At 38.0% G+C, this 12905-nt stretch overlaps 2 protein-coding genes across 5 annotated transcripts in view; one reads left to right on the top strand and one right to left on the bottom strand.

The window, feature by feature from the left end:
* Positions 1 to 5841, bottom strand: part of LRRC49 (leucine rich repeat containing 49) — a 157607-nt gene extending 151766 nt beyond the window's left edge. The window contains exons 1-4 of one of the 4 annotated variants that reach the window (XM_005211301.5): positions 5755 to 5841; positions 5585 to 5683; positions 5056 to 5112; positions 3732 to 3819 (exon numbers count right to left, since the gene is read on the bottom strand). In XM_005211301.5, the coding sequence (XP_005211358.1) occupies positions 3732 to 3819; positions 5056 to 5112; positions 5585 to 5605 (166 nt within the window). In that variant the 5' untranslated portion in view covers positions 5606 to 5683; positions 5755 to 5841. 4 annotated transcript variants of the gene reach the window in all.
* Positions 5842 to 6190: 349 nt separating this feature from the next.
* On the top strand, positions 6191 to 7799 carry THAP10 (THAP domain containing 10). The gene has a single exon (NM_001080741.2). The coding sequence runs from the start codon at positions 6385 to 6387 to the stop codon at positions 6916 to 6918; it is 534 nt and encodes a 177-aa protein (NP_001074210.1). The 5' UTR covers positions 6191 to 6384; the 3' UTR covers positions 6919 to 7799.
* Positions 7800 to 12905: the final 5106 nt, after the last annotated feature.

The following is a 12905-nucleotide window of genomic DNA, read 5'->3' as shown; positions in this document are numbered from 1 at the left end:
ATATATATATGTGGACTGTTTCATCCTGCTTTAAAGCAAAATTTTAATTGAAACATTTCCTCTTACTGGTAATTTCATATATCACTATTTAATGTACCAAATAGTAGCTTTTGTCTTCCGAATTAAATTTATAAGCTCCTGGAGAAATGGAGCTCATTTTATATTCTTTATATTCTTTGCAGAATCTAAATTCAGTAGGCAATCATTAAATTAACTGATTTTCCAATTTATTGAGAGTTAATCAAAAATCGGTTTTGTGAATGTTATTTCTGTTAAAAAAGAACATCAGAAATATTTGCATTTTAGTATAAAAATTCTGAATGAATTCTTTCATACTTAGAATCCCAAAGTGTTTAAAGGCATAATGGTATATATTTGGTATGAGTCTTTACTACACCACACCCTAGATATATGATAGATGGAGGGATAGATGAGATGGATAGGTAAGTGGATGGATAGAGGGAAAGACGGACAGAGAGATGGGCAGGGGGATGGACAGATGGTTGGCTGGATAGATGGATAATACAGTACATGTTCATATGCTTGTCCACTTAGCCTTATCTTTAAGACTGTGTTGGTAATCAAAATCCTGATTTTGTATTTTTCATGATTCATCATGATCTTAAGAGTCAAGCACTACCTCTTCCTCTCTATATACATATTTTGGCATTCTTACCCAAGGGATTTAATCAATTAAGGTCTGGAACTGAGATTTTACTGTATAGCAGTCCCTGACTCTCACAAAATTTCAAGGATACAGGGCTTAACTCTTAATATTAATATAAAAAGCCTAAAAGAAATCATACACCAAGTTTAAGACCAAGTAGCCTAACTCCAACAAAGAGTATCTTTACTTTGGGTTGAGAGTACCACTGGTTAATTTATGGTATATGTTCAATTAATTTTGAAAAACATAAAAAATATGAAATGAAATAAAATTAATTATAATAATTCAGTATCAGAATGCAGTTTATTAGATAGAGATTCCCTCATTTTTCCTGACAAATTGCTACTTAAAATTTTTCCAGAGTTTTTTGCCTTTGGAGGAAGAACAGTGAGTACAGACGTCAAGAATACAGCTATACACGGTGAGGTCTTCTTTGCATAAAACTGCCTGGAACTAGGAAGGAGGCACATTTGGAAACAATCAGTACACATTTTAGAGAGAATGATTTTGAATAAAATCTTTTAATGAAAAAAATAGGTTTATTTTTCCCTAAGGAATTAATTTGTATTTTACATTAAATATACATTATTTATGTACAGGACTTTATTCATCTTTCAGGTTTTCAAAATTCAGTGCCTCTATACTATTTCCTCATTAGCAAATATCTAGAAATACTTAAACACTTAAATAAATTTATTCAGCCAGACATACACAAATCTGTCTACCAACATCATCCTCTAACTCAAGAATACCTTGGGGAAAGTATTTAAGTTTGGCTCATGAGTCAGAAAACAAATTTAAGAGTTATTATCAAAAATGTAAAGGAAGTTCACAATGTAAACACAAGAAAATTCTACTTGAAAATTTTCAGGTTCACATCTATAGCTCTGAGCCTAGTACAGTGTCTGGCACACAGAATACACTCAACAGATATGTACTGAACTGAACCAAAGAAGGGAAGACAGATGCTCTCTGCACTGCGGAACAGTGGTTAGGTTGATGACATGTCTAGCAACTGACCAGGAGAAGAATTCAAGATACAGGAAACAGAAAAGTGATGTCAGATTAGCTGGGCCCAAGAGGAAAGTCCAGAAATTACAAAACAAAAAAAGAAAGCTAATATTCAAAATTGCCACGTGTTCGTGCAAGATGAACAATCTAGAGAGGCCTATACCGATTATCCTTCTCATATAATAACTCCTAGATGAGGACAGTACTGTATGTAAGTATTTTGCAGTGCTTAACTCTAGTACATTACAGAGAGCTAACAATTGTTGACAACTAAGATGGGAATACCAAACCACCTGATCTGCCTCTTGAGAAACCTATATGCAGGTCAGGAAGCAACAGTTAGGACTGGACATGGAACAACAGACTGGTTCCAAATAGGAAAAGGAGTATGTCAAGGCTGTATATTGTCACCCTGCTTATTTAACTTCTATGCAGAGTACATCATGAGAAACACTGGGCTGGAAGAAGCACAAGCTGAAATCAAAATTGCCGGGAGAAATATCAATAACCTCAGATATACAGATGACACCACCCTTATGGCAGAAAGTGAAGAGGAACTCAAAAGCCTCTTGATGAAAGTGAAAGTGGAGAGGGAAAAGGTGGCTTAAAGCTCAACATTCAGAAAATGAAGATCATGGCATCCAGTCCCATCACTTCATGGCAAACAGATGGGGAAAGAGTGGAAATAGTGTCAGACTTTATTTTTTGGGGCTCCAAAATCACTGTAGATGGTGACTGCAGCCATGAAATTAAAAGACGCTTACTCCTTGGAAGGAAAGTTATGACCAACCTTGAGAGCATATTCAAAAGCAGAGACATTACTTTGCCAACAAAGGTCCATCTAGTCAAGGCTATGGTTTTTCCAGTGGTCATGTATGGATGTGGGAGTTGGACTGTGAAGAAAGCTGAGCGCCAAAGAATTGATGCTTTTGAACTGTGGTGTTGGAGAAGACTCTTGAGAGTCCCTTGGACTGCAAGGAGATCCAACCAGTCCATTCTAAAGGAGATCAGTCCTGGGTGTTCTTTGGAAGGACTGATGCTAAAGCTGAAACTCCAATACTTTGGCCATCTGATGCGAAGAGTTGACTCATTGGAAAAGATTCTAATGCTGGGAGGGCTTGGGGGCAGGAGCAGAAGGGGACGACAGAGGATGAGATGGCTGGATGGCATCACCAACTTGATGGACATGAGTCTGAGTGAACTCCAGGAGTTGGTGATGGACAGGGAGGCCTGGCGTGCTGCATTTCATGGGGTCAGAAAGAGTCAGACACGACTGGGCGACTGAACTGAACTGAAGTAACAACTCAAAAGTTCTAAAGAAGATTTCTCCTTTAATTGAACAATACATTTCAGAAATATAACCAGATCATATGAGGCTATTTTTCAAAGGGTGGTCCACAAACCACATCCATCAGAGTCTTTTGAGAAGTTATTAAAACACACTTTTCCAAATCCCACCCAAGACCTACAAAGTCAGAATGGGGAAGGGGATGAGGGAAGCACTAAGAATCTGTATTCCTAATAAGATCTTGCATGATGCACACAAATTTGATATAATTTGATATAATTCTTTGATATAATTTTGATATAATTCTATAATTATATGTATATATATATCAAATTATATAATTTGATATAATTTTGATATAATTCTATAATTATATGTGTTAGTAAGGGAAAGAGATAGCTTCTTTTCTACTCCCGACTTTCCATTCTTTCCAGTGTCCTTACTTACTAAATATGTGTTCCCATAGTCTTACCCTCACTAATTAGCTATTTTTCTTAGTTCTAAGACATTATTTGGTAGATTCTTTCTAATTCTCTTGTGTATAGCCCACTCCAAACTAAAATATGACAATTTTTCCTATATTAGAAATAACCTATGTTGTGTACATAAAATCAATTCTGATTTAAACAAATGCCCAATGAATTTGGTAACCAATGAATAATGTCATCTTTAACTGAAGTCTATTTGGATGCAGAAATTCAATATTATTAAACAATATTACTTAAAGATGACAAATCATATCTGATCTCTATTCTCTGCCAATACCTTGTCTACTTGAGTAGTTTCTTTCAAGGTCATGTTGTAAGAGTCGACCAGGGAATGATGGCGTTTCTCTATTTAGCTTGAATTCAACCTAAAAAACATTAGTTAAGACACAAGATTCAGAGACTGTTTTATAAATTCATTTGTACCTTTTTGGATGCTAGACTTAAGTGACGTCATATGCCATTTGTCTCTGTCTGACTTCCTGCACTCAGTATGACAATGTCTGGGTCCATCCATGTTGCTGCAAATGCCATTATTTCATTCTTTTTTATAACCGAGTAATATTCCATTGTATATATGTACCACAGCTTCTTTGTCCTTCATTTAAGAATTCCTCCAGTAACATCTATTTTAAAACTTTTTAGGAAAAACCTGAATTGTGCCAGTTGAAGGTGCCCAACTTGGTCAAAGAAGAAAAATTTGTGTTGTGTCTTAAGACACAGTTGTGTGGGACATGGGTACATATATCTGAGCGCTCAGGTGACATGAGGGTAAGAAAACGTGTGTATCTCAAAAATCAAATCAAAAGCCAGAAATTAAGGAAATCCCAGGGAGAATATGGGCAAATTGTTTGGGGAAAAGAATGTTCAAATCTTAATTTCTAAATCTCATTAGGCCTAAAAAATTTCCACTGCTAATCAATTTTTTCTGGAATGTTAGATATGGGACCCCAAATTATCACATTTTATCTAATATAAGATTCTATGAGTAGTAAAACATGCCATCATTTTACCCACTACTAAGAAAGAAAAACTTTCCCAATTAAAATAATAATATGATCTGCCATCAGTTTCAAGAAGGATCCTGATTTAAGAAATGCTTAAAATGTCAAAAAAGAAAAAAAAACAAACTCATATTACCTCTTGCAATTGATGAAATAAGATTCAGTTTGTAAAGGAGGTGAGGTTTTTTTGGTTTTGCTTTGATTTTTCTTAATTGACGTACAGTTGATTTATAATACTATATTAGTTTCAGATACACAATGTTGTGATTCAGTACTTTTATAGATTACACTCTATTAAGTTATTACAAAATAATGGTTATAATTCTCTGAGATATACAATATATCCTTCTTGCTTATCTATTTTTACACAATATTTTTTATCACTTAATCGTATACCCCTAATTTGCCCCTCCCCCTTCCCTCTCTTTGGTAAACTAGTTGGATTTGTGTAGGCAAAAAATAAAAATTAGCTTCAAAGTAGAGACCAAAGTAAATATACTTAAATTATCCAGTTTAGACTCTGCTCTTTAAATCATGCTATTTGTGCAGAATATAAAACAATTTATATTCAATCTAAATACAAATCTGCTTGAATCTTACTTTGTTTTTTTCAGGAAGCGATGATGTTTGAATAACCAGATGAAGCCCACAGTTCACCTACAATGTAAAAATTAAACCATAAAATATGCTCTTAACTTATACACACACACACACTCCTCCCCAAAACAGTACATAAAGATATAACAAAAAAATTAGAATGAAACAGAATGCTCGCTTTTTGTTTCTGGTAAATTAGCATGTTCTGGATATTTGCTGAAAACAATAAAATTACAACTAATAATTAAAAGGTTTCACTGTGATTTATCTTCCAAAATGTCTGCAATTTAACCCTCTACTTAGCACCTCAGGCTTTCGTCACCTGCCGTTTGAAGTCTAAGTAAATATCTCAGTGAGACAGGTAAAGGAGGTGGGGGTGCCTATTAATATTTTCTTAATTAAAAAAAAAAAGGAATTGATCAGTTAAAGGAATTTAAATGAAGCTTAGCCTTTCACAGCAGACCAGCTCCACCTTCTGGGAAGCGGAGATCCTGGACAAGACTTTGAATACCCATCACACAATGTTAAATACCCTCCAAGTGCCTTGGTCCATTCCAGGAACCTTAAGCCTCGGTCAGACAATAGCTTGAGTAGACTGAGCGGTCCTGGTCTCAACAATACAGCTCATCACCTAGGACAAAGACGCCAGTCAGAAAGGACGGTACGAATGGAAATAAAGAGAAAGTAGGGAACCCAACCTACGTTGCTCGCAGCCCGGCCAGAAACAGAGCGGTATTTCCCGGGAATCATGGCAGGAGACAGTCCAAGAAGATCAGTTAGATCTGCCTTAGAAATGACGCTACAGCACAGATTCAGAGACCGAAAGGGGTCATCTCCTAGGCAACCCGCTCAGGAGTTACCATGGAAACTGCCATTTCCGGTCTGGTCCTCTCCCAAATCTACCGATCAGTGCACTCGTTAGAGCCTCTGGTTATATTTGAGGGGCCCAAAATATCAGCATTTCCTCGCTCTAGTTTCCCAGTTTCAGAAAAACAGAGCATTAGGGTGGAGAGGAGAATAAAACGAGGAAGAGGCCGGACACCTAGGTAGCTATGACAACCACCACTTCCGGTCCGTCCCTCTTTACCTCCCACCTCAGCTGGGCCCGCGCGAAATTTGTATCCCTTTGCCTGCTCTCAGGGGAAGACTGCTGGAAGGAGAAGGACCTCCAAAAGCCGGGTACTCTCCAAGGTAGGGGCCGCAGTTTGGCACTTTCTCGCGGCCGAAGAAGCAGCAGCCGACACGGAGTCGGCAGGTGAGGGCTCTGGGAGTGCGAGACCGTGCTAAGGATGCAGGTCCCCAGCTCCCAGCCCCGAGGCCGCTGCCGTGCCCATGCGCTGCGGCAACACCACCAAGTCCGGGAAGTTGCTGTTTCGCTTCCCCAAAGGACCGGGCCGTGCGACTGCTGTAGGACCGCTTCGTGCGGGGCCTCCGGCCAACTGGTACCGGGGCAGTGACAGCTCCGTCATCTGCTCCGAGCACTTCGCTCCCGCCTGTTTTGATGTCTCTTCGGTTATCCAGAAGAATCTGCCCTTCTCCGAGCGCCTGAGACCCGTGGCGGGCGCCGCGTCCATCTTGCACTCCGTATCCTCCCTGCTGAAACCTACAGGGAAAGAAGAGGGAGACTGTGCGGGCGGCCTGGGAAGGGAGGAAAGCCCCAGGCAGTCAGGCAGCCCCAGGCTCCCCCAGGGCCAGCCTCGTGTACACTCCTCTGGCCCACGAAGAGGGCTTTCGGCTTCACAGATAAAGGGCCACTCAAAGAGTCCCCCGAGGGTCTTGCAAGAACCCCAGTCTGTGGCTAGGCTCCTCTACTTAATGTTATCTTGGAAAAGTCACCTCACCACGAAGGTTTTTGTTAATCGGTGATCTCCAAGAGCCTATTAAGTATTAACACTGTGGAATTATAGCTTCTTCTACCTCCTGTTCCCCGAAACACACACGCACACTCTTTCTTTTCCTTCACATTATAGAGAAGCCTTCACTCTCCGCTCCTGAGTTTTTAAATACGAAGCATTTAATTTGAGTAAATCTCAAGAGATGAGGTACTTTAAACTTTCTGCATAGCATATCATTGCATGATAAGCTGCAAGAATTATCAATTATACCGTCAAAATGGTGGGGGAATGGGAATGCAAGATGCTGATGAAGATAGGGCTTTGCTGATAGACATCCCTTCCCCCCTCCTAAACTTCCTCTTGACTAGCTGCTTTTAAACTAAGTCGTTACAGTGAGTTGAATTCTCCTATCCTGCTCTCTTCTGCCTACTTTCTCGGTACTCATAAGATTGATTACACTTATTTTGCATCTGGTCACTACTGCCTTCTTCCCAACTTCCTAACTTCTCAGCCTTCTTTGAGTTAGTCAAACTTCAGCCCTATCACCATAACATAGATTATAATTTATAACTCTTCATTGGATCTAAAAGGTGTTCAGTTTTAGAGATAGGAAGAGTTCACCAAGAAGTCAGCGGACCTGTAACTGACATTCTGGTTGTGAATATACAGAGGTATTCTTGAATTTTAGAGCTGAAGAAAACCTAAGTGATCATATAGTCTAGATTCACAATTTATGCACAAGGAAGCCAATCCAAGGTTAATTTCCTCAGGACCTTATAATCTTTTCTCTAGGTCCAATCACCAGACAGAAACTTTCTGCAATACCAACCTCCTTCCTACATGGGGTGGGTGCTTAAGACCCTTTCATGACATCCAGCAATTATTAAGGTGGAGAATAAAATTATTAACAAAGTTCCTGCATGGTTTTTGGCCCTGCTTGCGACAGCAGTCCTGCTCCAATCCATGGTCTTTGTTGCTCACTGTGCACCAATCCTGCTGATCTTTTCCGTTTTTGAACATACTATATTCTTTCCTACCAAGCCTTTTCTGAATTATTTCATATAATGCCCTGGAATTATGCCCCTGCCATTCCCCATCATCACCGATTAAATCCTTTTACTTCAAAAATCTGTTCAAACATCTTTCCGTTTTCATCTCCTAATTTTATAGTCTCATTCTTCAAACACTTCGGTAGCACATATACTTCAGTTGCACTCACCACAGTTGTCATGAAATAATTATGTATTTTGCTTAATATAATGTTTGTCCTCACATTAGAATGGAAGCTCTCTGACCGCAGGGCTCTTATCTGATTTGTTCATTATTAACAGTAACTAGAACAATATTTTGCAAATTTAAGGAATTCAGTAAATATTTGTGGAATGATTATATGACTACGGGAACAGTTTTCTTTAGTACAGTGGAATTTCAGTTCTCTGCCTGTTTCCCTTTTCACCAAACTGTATAGCACTCAAGAAATCTCTGCCTTTTCCTTGAACCAATTATCCACCATCGTTACCTAGCCAGTCTTTACCCAAGCCCATATTTAAATATCTATCTATAGATATATGTAAATATGTAGTAAAAGAGTTAAACATGTGCCACACACACCTTTATACTGCTTTTCTCTTTTTTATAATTCTACCATCTAATCACGGAGAAGGCAATGGCACCCCACTCCAGTACTCTTGCCTGGAAAATCCCATGGACGGAGGAGCCTGGTAGGCTGAAGTCCATGGGGTTGCTGAGGGTCGGACATGACTGAGCGACTTCACTTTCACTTTTCACTTTCATGCATTGGAGAAGGAAATGGCAACCCACTCCAGTGTTCTTGCCTGGAGAATCCCAGGGACGGGGGAGCCTGGTGGGCTGCCGTCTATGTGGTCGCACAGAGTCGGACACAACTGAAGTGACTTAGCATAGCATAGCACCATCTAATCAAAAACTGGGAGAAGAAGGGCCAGGCTAATAAAACAATCAAATGTTTTATAATACAACAAAGGCTAACTATTAAGAAATCCAGAATATATACCAACTCTGTTTTTCAATTAATAAAGATATCCAGCCAGCATTCCTAACAGTCCATATTACATTACTATATATTCTGAGTTATTAGGAGACTGTGTAGGTTTTAACAATAGTACTTTAAAAGTATAGCAATAAATAGACTTGATAGCAGTAAATATTTTTAGCCTTGACATATGACATAAAGAATCTGCCTTCAGTGAAGGAGACCTGGGTTCAATCCCTGGTTTGGAAAGATCCTTTGGAGAAGGGCATGGCAACCCACTCCAGTCCAATGTTCCTGCCTGGGAAATCCCAAGGACAGAGGAACCTGTTGGGCTACAGTCCATGAGATCACAAAACAGTCAGACACAACTTTGCAACTAAACAACAATTTTAAACACTGTTTTAGGTGCTTGGTGCTATAGGTAGATAAATAGAAGTATGAATGTAAGCTATCTTCAGGGAGCTTGAGGAAAGATTAGGGACCACCCCTAAGGAAGAAAGGGGGTTCTGATGAGCACCATACACTGGCAATTTGTTTCATGTAGCTAGGATTATTGTCTCTCCTTAACTATTAATTTTGCATCCTTGTTTTTCTAACCCAACTGTATTTTTTAAACTTTAAATTCTGATACAGCAAAGTACAGCAAAGTGCTTAGATCATTAAATGACCAGAAGCTGAGCATGTGTAACCACTATGTAAGTCAAAGAAATAAAACATGACTAGCAACTCAAAGAGCCCAAGCCTCAGCCCCTCAGCCCTCCTCAAAGCAAGCAAGTTTGCTTTCTTTTGAACTTAATATAAGTAAATTCATATTGTTGGCATTTCTTGCATCTGGCTTTCTTATTCAACATTATATTTGTGAGATTTATCTATGTTGTTGCATATAATATAGCAGTAATTTGTTTACATTATTATATAGCAATCCATTGTTCAAATATACCAAATTTTAAAAAAAATCTCTTCTATTGGACATTTAGATTGTTAATGTTTGAGGGCCATTTTAAGTAACACTGCTGTAAATATCCTTCTATGTGTCTTTTTCACATGATCTCCCTTAAGATTGACTAGTTTGATCTTACTTTCCAAGACTCAGGAATCTTCTCCAGCACTACAGTTTGAAGGCATCAATTGTTCAGCATTCTGCCTTCTTTATGGTCCAGCTCTCACAGCCATACATGACCACTGGGAAGACCATAGCCTTGACTGTACAGACCTTTGTCGGCAGAGTGATGTTTCTAATTTTCGACACATTGTCTAGGTTTGTTATCGCTTTCCTGCCAAGAAGCAGTCGTCTTCTGATTTCATGGCTGCCGTCACTGTCTGCAGTGATTTTGGAGCTCAAGAAGAGGAAATCTGTCACTACTTCCACCTTTTCCCCTTCTATTTGCCATGAAGTAATGGGGCCAGATACCAGGATCTTAGTTTTTTTAATATTTAGCCTTAAGCCAGCTCTTTTACTTCTCCTCCTTCACTCTCATCAAGAGGCTTTTCAGTTCCTCTTCACTTTCTGCCATTAGAGTGGTATCATCCTCATATCTGAGGTTGTTGTCATTCTCCCACCTATCTTGATTCCAGCTTGTAACTCATCCAGCCTGGCGTTTCTCATGATGGGCTCAGCATATAGGTTAAACAAACAGGGTGACGGCAGACAGCCTTGTACCCCTTTCTCGATCTTGAACCAAGCAGTTGTTCCATACAAGATTCTAACTGTTGCTTCTAGATCTGCATACAGGTTTCAGACCACTGGCAGCATAATCAGAGTTTATGTTGTTTCACATTCTTCCTTACATTTAGGTTGTCACTCTTTCACACTGAGTCCTTTTGAAGGGTTTACTTTGCATTTTTCATTTCCAAATGAAATTAAGGAACAACTTTTCAAATGTTAATTGAACATTTGGATAGCCTCTTGAGTGATAATGCCCATTTTTCTGTTGGATTATCTTTTTCTTATTGATTTAGAGTTCTTAATAAATTTTGTCCTCACATCTCTTCTCTTCACTCTTAATGGTGTTTTTTGTTGTACTGAGCTTTTTTCTTTTTTTTTTTTTTTTTGGTGTACTTAGTTCTTAATTTTAATGTAAGCCAAACCAACAATCTTTTTTTCTGAACACTTAATGCTTAAAACATGCTACTTTGCTTTTCTCCATAAACTTACTGTTTCTAGTTTTTACATTCATATCTACAATCCATTCAGTGTTTTTCTCTCTGAGGTGGAGTTTGTTTCATTTTTTCCTCAAAGAGAGATCACTATTGACTGAGTGTCTTTTATGGAAAAGAGTAGCATTTCCTCATTGTCCTGCAGTGTCAACTTTGTCATAAATCAAGTTGTCATATACACATTAGCCTGTTTCCACATTTTAAAATTCTGCTCCATTTACCTGTTTGCAAATCTTTACACCATTATCTCAGAGCTTTAATTACTATAGCTTATGTTAAGAATTAATATCCAGGACTTCCCTTGTAGTCCAGTGGCTAAGACTCCATGCTCCCAATGCAGGGGGCCTAGGTTCAACCCCTGGTCAAGGGACTAGATTCCATATGCTGCAACCAAAGATTCCACATGCCGCAACTGAAAAAAAAGATCTCATATGCCATCCCACATGCCACAACTAAAGACCCGGCCTAGCCAAATAAATTAAAAAATAATAATAATGATTAATACTCATTTGGCATATTTTCCTGATGAATGCTTATTTTCAATAATGATTGTTTTTTATGCCATTAGTTTAAATGTACTTTCTAAAATTCTTAATTCTTATAAGCCCTTAATCTAAATCAAAGTTGAGGTAATTGAGTAAGTAATCTTACTTTATATGAAGGTTACTATTGAGATTAAAAATCACAGAACATGGAAAATAAAACATGGTCATTGTACAGCCAAAGAAAATTAATATCCAGATGATTAATTCCTCTTACCTCATTCATCTTCCTTATCCATTCATCTGTTGATGAGCCCTTAGGTTGCTTCCATATCTTAGCTATTGTAAATAATGCTGCTATGAACATTGAGCTGCACATTGAAAGATTTACAGTGTTTTTATTTAATTTTTAAAGGCCTTACTTTTTTAAGAAAAGTTTTAGGTTCCCAGCAGAATTGAGAGGAAGATAGGTTTCCCATTTACCCAGTGCACCCACACATGCATAGCCTTCTCCATTATCAACATCCCCCACCAGAGTGGTACATTTGTTCCACCTGATGAACCTACATTGATATATTATTATCGCCCAAAGTCCATCCTTAACATTACAGTTCACTCTCTCATCTTTCTACTTTTTCAATTTTTATTTACCATTCTTCTCTTTAACTTCTTGAACATTAAATTACACCATTGATTTTCAGGATTTTTGTAGCAAATGGCAGATGGAGCAGCTGAGATTGACATGCTTATTTCCCAAAAGTAGAGTTCAGTAGAGTGGTATTATTTGAGGAAAAACTCCTGAAATGAAGATACATTAGAAATACCTTGTGAAATACTTTTTTAAATGGTGTTAAAACTGCAATCTAACTTAATCAAGCCTAATAAAATTTGTCTATAGTATTATGTACATTTAAGCATTAATGTACATAATAAGCATAGCATTGACTGAATCCCACAAGTTTTAGATTTCAGATTATTTTTATTATTTAGTGGAAAACATCTTCTAATTTCCACTGTAATTTTATCATGGGTTTAGAAGTATATTAAACATTTCCAAACGTGCAGGCATTTTGTAGTTGTATTTTTGTTAAGACTTCTAGGTCAATTATACTGTCACCAGAGAATATACAACATATGGATTTAATCTTTTGAAATGTACTGAAACTATATGAGGCCTAACATGGGTCAGTTTTTATGAATGTTCTGTGTACACTTGAGATGAACATGCATTCTGCAGTTGGGTACGTTTCTCCGTATATGTCTATTAATCATGTTGTTTAAATTTCTTATCCCTGTGGAATTTTTGCCTACTTACAAGTTACTGAGAGAGGTATGTTAAAAATCTTCCACCTCAGTTTTTAATTTACA

Source organism: Bos taurus, chromosome 10 (genome assembly GCF_002263795.3).
Source record: "Bos taurus isolate L1 Dominette 01449 registration number 42190680 breed Hereford chromosome 10, ARS-UCD2.0, whole genome shotgun sequence".
NCBI classification, from domain to species: Eukaryota; Metazoa; Chordata; class Mammalia; order Artiodactyla; family Bovidae; genus Bos; species Bos taurus.
The sequence above is the reverse complement of the archived record's forward strand: the minus strand, read 5'-3'. Positions and strand labels throughout refer to the sequence as shown.